Raw genomic sequence first — 16,109 nt, forward strand, 5'->3', positions numbered from 1 at the left:
AATCAAGAGATTGAGTCAATTAGCAGTTTACCTTACCCAATTAATATCTCAATTAGTACACCATGCCTACCTGGCACACCAAAACTCTTCTACAGTTTATCTGGGCAAATGAAAAATATAAAATAATCCTTTCAAGGCACTAAGTAGATGCTATAGATGAATACAAAATATTGAGAAATTGGGATCAGCAGCCCAGTATTTTCTCAGAAGACTGAACAATAAATGGAGATCAGAATCTCAGTGATGTGTGTTTCACGGATGATTGACAAATCACATATGCTACACAAAGTAGGCACTGTCAGCCAAATGGTTCAATGCTAACAGCACTAAAATCTTTACTCTAAGTGCAAATATTGGTACTTCTTGCACTACATCATTACTATTTTTGGGAAAGCAGGTATTTCAGCTATGTAGAAATAAAAATACTTTGCAGCTCTAAATGAAATCAAACAACACTAGAAGGAAACACTCAGGAAAAACTAAGGATTGTCTTAAAGCTAGCAACATAGCGCAGCTGTGTTGGATCACACCGATGATCTTTCTAATTACATATGTATACTGTCACTGGATGATGTTACCTATAGAAGTGTTCAGCTCTTCTGAAGACTGCTAAAATCCTTGCTTTAGCAATTTCTGAGGCAAAAGTGAAGGATGGCTATATTTCCTGATGGGGAAAACCATAATTTTTAATTTGAAATCTTTCAACTATTTCAGTTCTTGAACTATGTCCTAGAATTTAAAGAAGATCCTGCTTTATCTTCTCTGAAACAGAGAAATTTTGTATGCCATACTTAAGTATTGCCTCCTCCAAATATTTTATTCCCTTACCTTGGTCTTTAATCCTTTTCCTAGAGTATTTTTTCTTCACCCTAACTATTTTCCTCATATATCTCTGAACTCTAAATCTTTGGAGGTAAGATGAAAGAGTCAGTGCAGTATTCCAACAAAAGATGTGTCATTGTTTTGTTTCACTGGCTTCATATTAAGAGTTCTAGAAAAAAATTGCCATATTCTCAATGTTGAATATGTAATAAATAGAATGTTTGGGGTTTTGTTTTTCTAAAAAAGATTTACTACCAGCTATCAAATAGAGCTTTTTTATTCTTATATTGGTTTAGGAGCCCATAAGGATAACAATGTGACAGAATCTCTCAAGTTATTACACAGATGTAAATCTTTAATAGTCCACTGTATTAACTTCAGGGGAGTTCCAAGTCTATACCAAAGCTGCTGATAACCAGCTGCATTCTGAGGAGTCAAAGAACCCCTCATCTGTATTTTAAAATGTTGCATTTCTAACAGGCTACTATTGTAATTAAAAAAAAATCAAATCCAAAACCCTAATCACAAATGGCCCTCAAACTCGGTTAAACAGAAATCTAGATTCTCATTTAGAGAAACAGAAAGATAAATAGTCACTGAAGGACACTTAAATCATGTCTTAATAAACTTAATAATTTATCAACACAAATAAAATCCATCACTTTAGACTTAGAACGCTAATATGAAACCAGTGATACAAATCAATGCTACACCTTATTTTAAGAGTCCTGCTCAACAAAAATTGCCTTAGCATATTGAATACCTTTCTAGTAAGTATAGTAGCAGCAAACATTTTCAAAAGTTTTCTCAAAGCAATAATCTAAGAAAATAATTGTCAATATACAAAGCAATGCAGTAAACTTTTTTTTTTCCTACTCCTACTTTCATTATGGAGCAGCTCTCCTCTAAAATACACCCTGTGCATTCATTTTATTGAAAGCTCCACTTAACCACCCCCACCCCCTCTCCCTGTAATCCTTACAATTCTCAGAAAACTTTGGAGACATCAAATGGACGTGAAACTGAACATGGCAATTATCCAAGATTCTCCGTGAAGAAAAGCCCAATAGCAAACAATTAAGTACAGCAGTTTAATCATTTTCTCAAAATTCTCTGGATAATTAGGGAATGTATTCAGCATAGAAAGTTGTACTGTCAAACTGATCCAGTAAAAATGGAAGGTCTTTTATAAAATACAGGAGCACAAATTAAATTGCTTTAAAACAAAACAAAGCCAAACCCAAACAAACCCCCACCATAAAACAGGAGAATTCATTTATTCAGTAGGAATTACGTAGGCCTAATTCCTAGTTTCTCTTCATAAGGGAAGTTTTTTGTACTCAAAAGATAGAATAGTGAAACTGGAAGAATGTCATGGTTGGTGTAATTCATATTTATTTAGGTAACAACCCTAAAGAGTTTTTTAGGGTCACTGGATGAAATTCAAACCCATTTACTGCTCAAAATATAAATGACATATAGATCTACTTTCAGAAGCTCGACAGTAGATTCACTGTTTCTTTTTAGACAAAAATGAATGATGTCTTCATAAGTGACTTGATTTTGCTTTACTCTTCTAGCTGCACGAGAGAACACGTAAAACATGCTTATCAGGTTAATGTATTTGTGTGCTTTTATGAAAAGTTAATCTGTCAGTGCTGATGGTGGTTTGCGTAATACAGATAACTAATTCTATGCTACTTTTCACCAACAGGAAGAAGGAAGCAAAAGGTGAAATAGTGTGTTTTGGTTGGAGTGGGCAGACATCCATCTTCTATGGTAATTCATGCACTGAAAAAGGAAATAACGGTAAAGAAAAGAACATGCAGTCTAATATTTTATATCTGATGCGGGCAGAATGCACAGCGGCTAAGCACTCTGTAAGGAACTCCTTAGTTGAAAGTTCAGGGTGCAGAAAGGATCTATTCCTGGCACGAGGCATGAACGAGTATTTAGAAGAATTCTGATGTGAAGCCACTTAGTTAACATTTTATGTTATTGTTTAAAACTGCAGAAGGAATTTACTCATAGTACTATTGGATTTTGGCACACTTGGTTCTTTCTGCAGATACTTAATATACATGGTAATAATAAAAAAAGTTGGCTGGCCTCCTAAGTACCATTGCTCACTTCTTGCCCTTTTAAGATTAGTGGTTGGTTTCAAGAGTAAGAATCAACAGTCACAAAAAGGCAAGGAACTGGTGGTGATAATTCTCACTTGAGGTGACAAAACTCCACCAAAAAAGAAAAACTAAACCAAAATCCCAACCAAGCAACAAAACCTGAGGAAAGCTTAGCTGATGCTTTATGGTGCTCTCAACCAACCTCCCTCCGCCAACATCGTGCTTCAAATATTTAGCTACATTGTTCAGCTCGACAATTTACAAACCCTAAATGCTTTCCTTTGTCTAGAAAGAAAAGGAAAAGAGCAAATTTCACAAGAAGCAGAAAGGACTTTCATGTTAGGAACTGCCACCATTAAGTTTCAAGTAACACATTTTCTGGTTGCAGGCTATTAAACCACACTGATAACTGATATGAACAATTATGACAGGAAAAAAGATCAGTAAAAAAACTCCCAAACTATTAAGATACAGAAAAAACACGAAGAAACCAAAGATACTACATCCTTGTCTTGTCAGAAGTAACGAGTAGTTCAAGAGAATTCGAACATATCTTTACATATAAGGCCAAGGTATGGGGGGGGCGGGGAAAGAACCCCAAACCAATCAACCCTTGGGATCAGTCCATAGCTGACTAAGTTTTACGTATCAACTTCATTAACAGCAAAATCTAGTAAACTTTGTTCTTGATTTTTTATAAAATTATTTTAGTGAACATGTATGAATGTTCACTTTTGAAAGTCACAAAATAAAATAACAGGACCCATTATCTGCAAAAAGAATACGTAAAGCTGTCAGATGTTAAAACAGTAAAATCACTGGATTAAAATAATCGGAGATTTTCTTTTTAACTCTAACAGTTATTAGAGCTGAAAAAGGAAAATAATTTCATTGCTACTTTTTTTTTTTTAAACGCAGACCTTTCAGAGTAGAAATACCTCCTAAAAAACATTAAATCTCAGCGACAAAGCAGAACTGATGTATTTTTTTACTTAAGGATAATGTAAGATGACAAGATCACACGAAAGAAAAGGAATTATTTGAAAGCAAAACAATCAAGACAGTAAAAATTCAGAGACGAGGATATTCTTCTCCACTTGTGTACGTAACAAACACATCCTCAATTTAACTGCAATAGGGAAAAAAACCACTGTTAGAATATCTCTGAAGAATTACTGGAGTATTTGTTTACTGCTGCAGGAATTCTTAAGACTCATTCTAACATGCATCACCAAACAATAATAATTCTGCATCTTGTGGCTCGTGTGACTTCCACCTTAAGCCACAAATAAACAAGAAGCCCCATCGGATTTCATCTGTAAAAACAAGTGGAATGTATGTTTGTAAAAGCTGTTTATTAAATATTATTTGCAGTGCTGTGATGCTCAGGCTCAAGTCACAGACTGGGATTCCATTTTGCTTGGTGCTCTACAAAAATTGAATAAAACACTATCTTTATTTTACCGTCAAAACACCAAAATATTTTGATTCTGTGGGCTGTATTTTAAACCGCACCAGAAAAAGTTATGAGTTGCCAAAAGGATGGGGAAGTTCAATATATTCAGGAGAGTTTTCCTCTACTTTCAGACTCTTTAACTGTTAAAATTTCTCTATTCCTTGCTTTAAAGATTTAGCGATATCATACATAAGTATACTTTCCTTTATGTAAACATCAAGGGAAAGTAAAACGTTAATCACATTATCCATGTAGCCCTTTGTTGTGAGAACCACCTACGAGAGATATTACAATACATACTTTACATTGCTAAGAAAAGACTCAAGTCACTTTACTTTAAAAATCTTTATTAGATGGTAGATATGATTTCATTGCCATTTCAGTTATGTGAAGCATGGATTTAAAATAAAGCTGAAACAGAGTGGTTATTGTTCTAAAAACTGGGAAAAGGGAGACACCCGTACATTTTTAAATATATAAAGTGAGCACAGCTACAGATTAAGTGATCAAATCTAGTATGGACAATTTTATTACTTCGAAAAAAATCTATACTACAAAATACATTTACCCTAATGATTGATTACACACCACTTGCTAGATTATGATTTTAATGATTTTTTTAGGACATTTGATAATTGTATGTCAAAATGCATAGCAACTAGCTGTCTGCTATATAAACCTAATTTTTATCACTTTTTGTAATATGACTTTATGGAAATACATGACATTTTAGCCTCCGTTCTCTAACCTTTCATGGTTACGTTTATGCAATAAAGCAGAAGGGTGGCTGCAGCAAGCTTTCTCACCCTGTCAAGCACAAAGCTCAAGCAGGAGGCTTGTACACCAAGCTCACGGGCCTTGGAAACATACGTATAAAAATGCTCAACTCAGCCTCCCCTCAGCTGCACAGAAATATGGTTTAAATTGAATTTTGTTAGAAGTTATATAGTTGAGAGCTTCAGGGTCTTTACACACTACACATTCTTTGTCTAGTTTCTATATCATTGCAAACATACTTTTGGTTTTGCTCACAAGTTACACTAGTTAATAATTGGGGCAACGTTAAGTATTAAAAAATGACAGCTTCCCCCATTTACTTCGATCCCTGCTAAATTCATTCTTATTGTCCAGAAACATGTTTGTTCTTGCAAGGCCCCAACTCGACCTGAAAAAGCACAGATGCACTGCAAACCAGTGTTTAGACAAGTAATTATGCCCTTTTAAACCCCTTCCTCATCGGATAGATTTTTTTTAAAGGCATTTATCAGTGGACGTTTGCTTTGGTTTTATTTTCTTTGCCTTTTTTTACTGTAAGCAGCACAATAAACAGTTACAGCACAAACTAGCACGTTTATTCGGTACCGTCGAGCTAGTAAATATTAAATAAATAAGTTATTTAACCGCTAATCAGACTCCGTACAATGTCGCAGCCTTTCAGGAACCTTCGGTACGTTATTGATCCGCTAGTGAATTACCTGCGGTTCAGCCATAGGTTGCAGGCATCGCCATCCCTCGCTTGTCCTCGCGTTGACAACACTCCTCCTCTTGCCATCGCGCTCAGAAGCCGGAAGATTCGTCAGTCCCGCTTGTCTGATGTGCTTGGCTGCAAGAACAATGAATAAAATCGTTATTAGATGTTTGGGTTGGGTTTGTGGTGGTTTTTTTTTGGTTTTTTTTTTTTAAAGGAAAGTTCTCAAGCCGCGCACCCTGCAAGCCCTTCGCCCTCCGCCCCCGTGGCGACGGCTACAAGCAGCCAGGCAGACCCAGGCGGAGCTGCCGAGGCAGCCCGGCCAGACAGCGAAGAACAGCGCGTTTCGCGTTGTTTGGGGTTCCCTGGGGCTTCCTCCCGGCTCCAAACCCCCGGCAGGAACCCGGGCACGGTGCGACACGAGAAAGAGCCACCAGCGCCCGACAGCGGCACTTACGCGCAGAGCCAGAGCCGCGGCGCCCCGAGGCCCCCGACGGGGTCTGAGGGAGTCCGGGGCCGCCGGAGCCCCGCGCCCGGGAGGGGCCTGCCCACGGGGGATGGGGGAGCCGCGGCGAGCGGCCGAGGGAGGGAGGGAAAGGGGGAGGGCCGGGCTTCGTCAGCCCGCCTCCCCAGCGGGACCGCGCTCCCCGGGGGCATTTTGGCTTCGCTCGCTTCCCATTTCTGCGACACTGAAACTCGGTAACTTCCAGCCTCCCCGCCGCCGCCGCCGCGAATAGCCGCTGCCCCGCCGCAGCCCCTCCTCCCCGTGCGTCGTATCCCTCCGCGCTCCGGCCGCCCGCACCTCGCAGAGAAAGCGCCTTTCAGCCGCCAGCCCGCCGCCTTCCCGCCCACCCCGCCTCTGCCGCTCCGACATCTTCTGCCTGAGCCCGCCCGCCCGCTAATAAACACGTAGTGCTCGCCCTCGTCCCTTCTCCCCTCGGCTGGGCAGCGCCAGGGGCTGCCGCGGCGGCGGCGGGGCGGGAGAGGGGGCAGGAGAACGCGGCTCCCCCCTTTCCCCGCCTGGCCGCCCTCGCCGCCGGGCGCCGGGGACTGAGGGGCGCGGGAGGGGAGGGGGGGGGGGGGGGGAGGGGCGGCGCGCGGCGCGAGGGGCCGGGAGGGCTGAGGAGGGGGGCGCGGAGGAGGAGGAGGGGACTCTTTCTCCGGGCGGAGGGATCGCGCTCGCTCGCGCTGGCTGGCGGCGGCGGCGGCGGCAGCGGCGGCGTTGGCGGCGGGTTGCTGTGAGTTGTTGTTTCCTCCTCCTGCCCGTGGGTTGAATGGTGGAGCCGAGACTCTTCCTGGTGAACGAACAGTGACAGCTACCGGGCGGGCGGACGCGTTTCGCTGGGACCCGACGCTGCCGCGGAGCGCGGCCCGAGCCCCCCCCCCCCCTTCCCCCCCTCCCCTCCTCGTTTTTCGCCTCGCCATGTCCGGGGACGGCGGCAGCAGGCACACGGCGGAGCTGCGAGCGGGTGAGTGCCGGGGGAGCCGCCGTGCGGGGCGGCGGAAGCCGGGCGGGAGCCGGAGAGGGGCGGCGGGGAGGGGGAAGAAAGAAAAGCCCGCGGGGAAGGGGCGAGCGCCAGCCCTCACCGCCTCTCCTTTCCCCTCAGAGCTCTACTTCCTCATCGCTCGCTTTTTGGAGGACGGACCCTGCCAGCAAGCGGCTCAGGTAGGGATGGATGGATGGCGCCGCCGGGCCTGGCGGGGAGGGGGCGGCCGGGCAGGGCGGCGGATCGGGCGGCAAGCTCGCAGCCTTGTCCCCTCTCTCTCCCTTTCGCCTTTTTTTTTTTTTTTTTTTTTTTTTTTTTTCTTTTTAAACCGGCCCCCGTCTCATACCCACCCCCCCTTTTGTTGTTGCTGCAGGTCCTGATCCGAGAAGTGGCGGAGAAAGAGGTAAGCGGCGCCGCGCACCCGGCGCTCGCCCCGCCTGCGGCCTCCCTCCCCCTTCCCTCGCTCTCTCCCGCTTCCCCCGCCCCATCCCGGGCGCTGCTGGGGGGCTCTTCGGGGGAGGGGAGCCGCTCACGGGGTGCCCTCTCTTCCCTCCGTTAGCTGCTGCCCAAGCGTACGGACTGGACGGGCAAGGAGCATCCCCGGAGCTACGAGAACCTGGTAAGACGGGCGGCCGGGGCCGACCGCGGTGTGCCGGGCAAAGTTTTTGTTTTTTTTTCTCCTCACTCTCCCTGAGCAGCCCAATAAAAAAATTGAATTTCCCGCAAAAAAAAAAAAAAAGCCAACTTAAGGAGAAAAAAAAAAAAAACCACCCACCCTTTGGCGATTATTTTTATGTTTTTAAAAAAACACAGCCATCTCGGCGCCTTCCTCCTCCATCCCGCTCTCGGCCCTGAGGGCAGACGCGGGGCTCGCCGGTGCCACCGGAGCGGGGCCGGCGGCGCGGGGTAAATAACAACAAGCGCCCTAATGCGAGAGCCCCGGCCTCGCCGGGCTGGGAGCTGAGGTACGTCATGGCCGTGGTGCGGGCGGGCGGGAGCAGCGCGGGGCGGGGCCAGCGCGGGCGGCAGGCAGGCGGCTGCGGAGCCGGCCGGGCGGGGGCGCTCTCTGCCGCGCCGCCCGCGCACACAATGGCCCCGCTCCGCGCTGCGCCGGCCCCCGGTGGCTCCCGCTGCCCGCCCGCGGTGGCCCGGCGGTGGCCGGCTGTGGGGCAGCGGGCGTGGGTGACCGGGAGATCGGGCCCTTGGTCGCTGTGCTGAGGCGGTTCTCTCCTCGCCGTGCTGTTAGCCTGGGTTGGGATCTGGATGGAGGGTTTGGGGTTTGGTTTGGGGTGGCCTTCCTGGGTCGATGTGTGCCCGTGTGTGTTGGGAAGGTGCGGTATATGGCTTGGCGGTTTTTATATACAACGTATCTGGGGTGTGGGGATAACTGGGCTTGTCAATTTCATGTAATAAAATTCAGTTATGTGTTTTTTGGGGTTTTTTTTGCCCTCTTTTTAAATCTCCCCGGGCATGCTTTTCATCTCGGGTGTAGATGGTGTATATCAGTGATTTAAAAAAGTATTAGTTGCTGTGGTGTGGCTCTTGCTAGCAGAGAGGGGCCAGGATTTTTTTTTTTTTTTCTTAATATGTTGTGAACTACAGTAGTTGGGAAAACAGCAATTAAGATGTCTGAATTCTGTCTGTTAGCAACTTGTTGCTAGCATTGTTTATATATATAGTGTTGTATAATTTAGTCTGAATTTCTGAATAGGATTTCAGAGGAAGAGTGAGCCCTGCTTGTAATGTTCATAAAAGTGAGATTTCCTTTCAGGCTTTCTGGTTGGTTACAGTATTTCTGAACTCCAGTACTTCTGAGACTTAGAAATGTGGGTAACGTTTGAGCTCACACAAAAGAAGATGGAACAGTTCCAATCTGTAATGTGTCCAATTAAGTTTGTTGATAGATACATTGTTTTAGTTACATTGTTAATATTATAGTATGAAGCTTAGGTATTTATTGTAGTACTTACTGCTTTGATTTTCTCTGGATCAAGAGGTGGATTGGCCCAGACATTTTAATGCATGTGGCGTGGAAGAGTTGGTAACAGTTGACTTGTTGAAAGCATACTCATACATACCAATACTTTCAATTTTCCTGAAATCAAAGATCATCAAGAAATTCAGCTGGGAATTTCAAAGTGCTGATGTTTTTGCATGATATGTTACATCTGTATTAACTGTTTCAGTGGTCAGAAGTTACTTGGTAAAACCACAAACCTTTCTCATTTGTCCTATAAACTATAAAGAATTGGAGGTGCAGTTTTAGTGTAGAATGGATTTGGGTTTCTTCTACATAGGATATACAAGGATGTGAAGAGAGAGAAGGTGAGGAAAAAGACATTTTTAAAGGTTGAAGTATGAAGGCTTGATAAGAAGTAAGTTTGTTCAGACCCTTCTTTCCAAGAAGCACTTTTTTTTGTTGGAATGCAGGTAAAGACTAATTTAGTCAGAATAGGTATGTAATGACATAAGATGTACTTCCTCAGAATTTGGACTTGATCCTGGATGTGTATATTTGGAGATGAGATGTCTGACTAGGTCCTTTCTCTTTTCCTAGTCTCTCTTGTTCCTTTTCTTAGACTTGCTGATAAATGCTTATATGCCCTTTTCCACTTTGTCCTTACCTAGGTGTTGGGGGGGGGGAGAGGGGGAAAAAACTGGTTACTTTGGTCTTGATGTTTCTCTCCATTCTCTCTGTTCTTGCTTCAGTTGTCAAAGATCTGTGAACTTTGTATTGCTTGACATTTTAGGCCTGTGAAAGCTGGCATGGCAGGGTGACAGTTACATTTCATAGGAAAGGTGTTTTTCACAATGTCTTGTTTCATTAGGCAAAAACTCATGTATCTCGAACCAAAGAACCTCTGGGTTTTAAGATAGAGGCCAGTGACGGGCTAGCTTTCTGTTTCTTTGTTGTTTTTTTATTATTTTTTTTAATTTAAAAAAATATCCTAGCTTTAGGATGCTGACTCTTCTTTCTGAAGACTGCGTGTTTTGCCATGTTTTGGTGCCACTTCTCAGACTTGAATGCCTTGAGCTTTCACTAAACTTCACAGAAGGGACTGAAAGGAGAAAAGCTAAGAAATAAAAATACCAGTAAATGCAGTGTTATATATCTGACTGCTACTCTAGGAGGGACTAAAGGCTCTGTGTAACAGGATGGAATTTAATCCTAGGCTTCTGTTCTGTTGTTGGCAAAATCATGCATTTTATTATATATCTGTTTAGACAGGTATCTTTTCAAGAGATGATGGTGTTCCTGGTTTTGTCCTCGTTTTGAAAACATCTGTTTAGGAATTCTTATTAGGGTTTCTGTTATTAGACCAAAATTCACAACCTTACATTTTTTATTTCTGTAACTTGGTTTGTGCAAATAATGTTAAATCAGATGTGATTTTTCATGTTGTAAATTACTTTCATTTTTGTGTTTGGTCAGTAAAAGTAAATGCTTCATTTTCTTATGAGCACCGTGCTGTGTATGCTTGTGATGTTACAGGAAAAAAACATGAGTTCAGAAATGCTATTATACTATGTTTTATATTCTTAAGTGATTTTTTTTTTTTTAAATTCAAATATTTCTATATTACGTTTTTCTACAGTCACCATTTGTGGTATAAACCATTTAAAAGGGTACACTCCCAAAGGAAGATTCATTTCAGAATGCCAATCCCAGTTTTATATCATCGGTATTAAGATTTTTGTTGGTGCTATAACCAAAGACTGTTTGAGAATCAAGTTCCTGCTAGGCCACCTTCAGCCTAGTTGTGCCAAGGATTGTGGGAATTTTCAGTAACAGATCTTAGGATGTTTTGTATTCATTTGCATTAGTTGTGAAAGCTTATTAATTGTAAGTCTTCTATTTTTCTCTTCTTGAAAGACAGGGTTTCTCATGATGGACAGAAATTAAATTTTAACAGATCCCTTTAGAAGAGCAGGGCAGCCCTGTGAATTGTTTGTAGTTAAAGATGTTTAAGTATTGTGTAGTTAGGCTTTAAAACACCTTTGTTAGGGCCTTGATGCACAAATAAGCTATAGTGCATCATTTGACTCCAGGGTAATTGTTTTTTTCATGCTGCAGTTTCACTCTCTGTGTAGCTGCGCTAATTGTATGCTGTGGATGAAAGCTATGCATTTCTGCTGCATCCTTTGTGTAAGCACAAGTGCTCAAACAAATGCGTGGTTAGTTGGGTAAGGGAGCTGAACTGTCTGAAAAATGAACAGTACAGAAATAATTTTCAGAAGGTTTAGTTATCCTTCTGTGTGCAGCAACATGCGTCTTGCCACTACCATGAGGGAGACGATGGGAGTGCACATGGAGGTCTTGGGGAAACGTGTTGGGGTTGCCCCTTTTGGGAGCAAAGTGTACTTGAACTGGATGAAGCCAACTGTTAAGATTCATCACACCAATTTAAAGCCAACGTAGAGGGTGGTTGGGATTTTTTTTTTGTTTGATTAGTTTTGGGGGTTTTTTTTAGGTATGGGGTTGTTTTGGGGTTTTTTAGAAGTCTTCCAGGGTGCAGGCATCATAGTGTATATGATCAGAGCCATTGTGTTAATTTTCTTTCTTATCCAAAATATTCACGTAACTACCATTTTCTGGTGAAATAGATTTTTATTCATGTTGATGGTGGTTGAGGAGAGAGAAGGCAGGGGGTTCACATCAAATAGGGGGATGGTGTAATTGGTTTAGTAGACAGTATGCCTTGTTCTCAGGAACTGTTTATTACTATTTTGCTAACATTTGTCCCTTCCTCTTCCCCTGTCCACAGTTATTAAATGGGATTGATTTAAAGTGAAAATGATGAAACACTATGTTCAGGCCATTCCACTGTTCTTTCTTTTCATGTAGCTTTGTATAACCAAAGTTACAAAGAATATCTTGTGGGACTGGGACACTAAGTACACTGACGCTGTATCTCGTTGTTCTACAATACCTAACATAGTAAAGTTTTTTTGGCAGGATTGTGGTTACTGTTTAATAATTCTGTTTCTTAATAAGTAACCAGATGAGTGGTTTGTTTCTTCAGGGGTTCTTGTGCTGTAAAGGTATTTAAAGAAATAGGGAGCAAAAATAAAACTTGTTTTGAATCTGAGAGCTGCATCATTATCTAGTTTTTCTTAACGGTATTTTGGGAAAAGTCTCTGCAGTTGTTTGGAAGGGAGTCTGAAAGACTTGGCACTGGAGATGAGAAAACCTGTGAAATGATTGTGAATCCTTAGCCGTCTTTTCGGTCTCATTATCAGTGCTTCTATTGGACGTGTGTCAACTTAAATGATTTCCTTTTAATTCTAAAAGATGAGCATTTGTTTTCTACAGATTATTCCCATAGCTGGGAACTTAGTTGATGTTAGAGCCTCTCTGTTCAAACTATGATATTTTGATGAGGAGGGACTCTTCTTCATTGTGTGAAGTACCACACCTTTTGTTTGTTCCATGGATAATCTAGAGGATTGGCTAAGTCAACTGTTTTGTGCTAGTTCTTTCAAACTGAGACTAAAAAACACTGATGAGTGATGGGCTAAATAGCAGTATCAAGTTTCTAGGGTGTACCTTTTATATGGAAAAAAAAAACCCCCAAAACAAGACACCCCCCCCCCCCCCCAAAAAAAAAAAAAAAAATTACGAATGAGTTTAAGATAGGCAAATAGGTACAGGTAATCTAACAGCAATAGTAACAGTTGAATGTGTTGGTCCATAAGGCTGAAAATGCTATTCATACCTTCTCATGTGGTAAGTTAAGTAGTAAGCTTGCAGCAGTCTGATACTAAGGTTTATCTGCTCTGGCCTCACACCTATTAAAAACATTAGGTAGTTGAAAAACTAGTATGTTCTTGGGGTGGTTGATTTAGGTCTATTTCACTACAGCAAAAGTAATCTTACGTCAAAATAGTAAGGATTCCTATAGAAAATAGTGGCTAAGTATCTGTATAATTTTAGCTCGAGCATAATTAGAATGTACGTGAGAAATAAACATGCTTAGGAAAAATTGTTAATTCTTTGGTTCTCTGCTCCCTGTTGTTCATCACATGCACAAACCCACCCGCCCACCCCCCCCAAAAAAACTGCTTTAGAGAAAAGTAATTGCACTTCATTGCAATTCCTAATTTTAAAGTGATCAGGCAGTGCTTGGTGGAACAGTGTACTCGGTTAGACTGAGGGTTACAGTTACTGTAATTCAATTTGGAGCTTGTTTTGGGTAATACGTTATGTAGCAGAATAGTTAAAGCTGGGATAGTTGCTGGGTAGTAGGATTGAGCTCTTGCATCTTGAAATGTAGGTAGCTTAGATTTTGTTGATAAATGTCCTTGTGTGGAAATGTATTTTTTGGAAAGATATTTACAGGCAAACTTACAGTTAAGCATGTTAACTGTTAGCATGGGGGGAAAAAAAACCACTAACAACAATACTTCGGAGAACATTTCAGTATGCATAGTGCTTAGAGCAGAATCTGGAATAGGGTCATATTTTACTTGATGTCTAAAACACTGGCAGCAAATAACTGCATTATGTATTACAGATTTAACTAAAGAGTCTAGGTCAAATCATAATTCTGTTGATGCATTCGTTGTGATTCTGATGCTGAATTATTCTGCAGAGTCATGCAGAATGAAAATATAAGCACTTCAGGTCTATTTCAGAGGTAATAAAGATTTGAATGTTAGTCCAAATTAGCTGTGTAGCTGCATTTTTTATATTCCCATGCTGTTTGTTTGGAGTAAGTAAAGTTGGGTGTAGTAGGTAAAGGGTGAAGTTGAAGGTAGTACTGCTGCTTATTTTCTAGAAAATATTATTCTTGCTTAAGATCTGAAAATTTTGTACTTGCTAAGAGACTTCTGATTTTTATTACAGTAATGTTTAAGAAATGTTATTAACTTGTCTTAATGTGAAAAGTCTATTAGAGCAAAAAGAGAGTTCATTATTATACTTAAAGCGTATTTTCTGTGCATTTCTGTTGGAAGAAAAGAGCAGAATTAGATGTTGCAAAGGAAGCCTAATAGGAGGAGGAAAGAAACCAGCTAGAATTTCAGCTAGGTGAGACTGGCAGAGGAAAAAAATCTGTGCTGTTTATATAGTTTGACGTCACAGTTTTGACATGAAATTTTAAAATTGCTGTTTGTAGAGTCCAGTTTTCACTTTTCGTTGAGAGCTGGTTGAATTTTAAATACCTATACATGTTTGGGGCTGGTTTGTGGGGTTTTTTTTTCCTTTTGCTCTTACTTTCCTCTTGATGGCAAGACAAATTTCTATCATTCTGTTGAGTTGTCATGAGCTTTTCTGTTTCTGACAAAACTTGTGAAGTGTCCTTTAAAAAAAAATACTTTTTTCAATTGACACTTAAATCTGACTTGAGCCCTGTACTCATGACAGGGTTTATTTTGTTATTATTCATTTTAGGAGGAAGACACAGGGTGGTAGGTATATTTGATGTTATTTTTAGCTTCTTTTTACAGTTTGTCAGGGCAAGAATTGTCCCCTGGTAGACTGCATCTTAGAACAATCTGAATAATTTTAGCTTTCAAGCCACTCTGTTGTTTGATGTATTAAATAATCTTTCTTACCTCGTCCTTTCTTGAGTTGTTGCCAACACATTGGTTCTCTTTTCTGCAAATTCAAATTTTATTTATTCCCGCCCCCCCTGTCTTTTCAAAAGGGAGGATTCAGGACTAAGGTGAATTTCTATTACTTTCTTTGTTTCTGAGCCTGTCAGTGTTTGAGGCATTTGGGCAATGCCGTTAATACCATGCTTTAACTTCTGGTCAGCCCTGAAGCGGTCAGGCAGTTGGACTAAATCAGGTGATTGTTGTAGGTCCCTTTCAACTGGAACTATTCTATCAATATTATTGAAATAATTTTATTTTTTCTGATAGAGGAGAAAGTACTTCACCTGGAGAAAACTTAAATAGCTTGGTTTTAGCAAATTATTTAAATTCCACCGTTTATTTCTTTATAGAAGGATGAAAAGAGAAGTGAGTCCAAATACAATCTATAATAAAATAAGAGGGTTTTCCCTATATTTACAGTGAAATGAAGCTTAATTTTTTCATTTTTAAAAGTTTCTTGTGTGCGCTTTAGCCTTATATAGGAAAATGAGAGCCAAATGTTGACTGTGTATGTTTTGTGAAATAGTTTTAATAAACTTCCTGGAACTGACAAGTGTTTAGATGGCCACTGTCACCTTTTTTTTTTTTTTTTTTTTTTTTATTTTTAAGCATACAGCTCACTTAGTGTTGTTGAACCAGTTTGTTAATGAGCTGCTTGCGAATGCTGCTTAGCTCCAAACAATGATTATTCAGACAAATGCTGTACAGAAGCACTATGGCATAACTGGTCATAAATAGCTGGTTTTGCACAAATGGACTTAAATGAGGAAAGACTATAGTATGGGTGTCTGGTATTAATTAAGATAAGATCTTTAATAGGTATGATCAAGAATATTACAAATAGATCTACTTTTTCAAAACATTTGCTTAAAAAAACTGCATGAGGAATTCAGTCTACCTAATTTCTGCTAAAATAAAAAAGTGAACACATGGCTTATGACAAATCATCAGGAGTATGACTCAAGATGTCAGCTAGCTGTAGTTTTGTAATGTGTCAAAGCTGATTTGCTTCATTTACTTTAGATTTTGTGCGTTTGTGAGGATTTGTAAAACTGAAGGGTCTTGAGCAGGAGAAAATGACAACTATTGCGCATGTAGTTCTTGGGGTTAAACAAAAAAACCCCAGTGATTATTAACCTTTGAGACACAAGTTC

General features: G+C 41.2%; 2 protein-coding genes across 4 annotated transcripts in view; one reads left to right on the top strand and one right to left on the bottom strand.

Annotated features, from left to right (window-relative positions):
- LOC129736344 (collagen alpha-1(II) chain-like) lies at window positions 1-6,743 on the bottom strand. Its single transcript, XM_055714045.1, has 4 exons — window positions 6,722-6,743; window positions 6,327-6,671; window positions 5,877-6,004; window positions 1-2,402 (listed from the first exon to the last, which is right to left on the bottom strand). The coding sequence occupies exons 1-4, from the start codon at window positions 6,741-6,743 to the stop codon at window positions 2,391-2,393; spliced, it is 507 nt and encodes a 168-aa protein (XP_055570020.1). The 3' UTR covers window positions 1-2,390.
- PHIP (pleckstrin homology domain interacting protein) overlaps window positions 6,682-16,109 on the top strand; it is a 119,316-nt gene continuing 109,888 nt past the window's right edge. For all 3 annotated transcript variants that reach the window (XM_055714372.1, XM_055714373.1, XM_055714374.1), the window contains exons 1-4: window positions 6,682-7,338; window positions 7,477-7,535; window positions 7,730-7,759; window positions 7,916-7,975. In XM_055714372.1, the coding sequence (XP_055570347.1) occupies window positions 7,293-7,338; window positions 7,477-7,535; window positions 7,730-7,759; window positions 7,916-7,975 (195 nt within the window). In that variant the 5' untranslated portion in view covers window positions 6,682-7,292. The remainder of the gene's footprint in view (window positions 7,339-7,476; window positions 7,536-7,729; window positions 7,760-7,915; window positions 7,976-16,109) is intronic.

This window comes from Falco cherrug, chromosome 6 (genome assembly GCF_023634085.1).
Source record: "Falco cherrug isolate bFalChe1 chromosome 6, bFalChe1.pri, whole genome shotgun sequence".
In the NCBI taxonomy this organism is placed as follows: Eukaryota; Metazoa; Chordata; class Aves; order Falconiformes; family Falconidae; genus Falco; species Falco cherrug.

What these genes read in the sequence shown, in the direction of transcription:
- LOC129736344 (XM_055714045.1), bottom strand. Translation starts at nt 6,743, where the DNA reads ATGTCGGAGCGGCAGAGGCGGG. An exon ending in GTCGGAGCGGCAGAGGCGGG is followed by an intron (nt 6,672 to 6,721) that starts GTGGGCGGGAAG and finishes TTTCTCTGCGAG; the next exon opens with GTGCGGGCGGCCGGAGCGCG. An exon ending in CCGCGGCTCTGGCTCTGCGC is followed by an intron (nt 6,005 to 6,326) that starts GTAAGTGCCGCT and finishes TTGTTCTTGCAG; the next exon opens with CCAAGCACATCAGACAAGCG.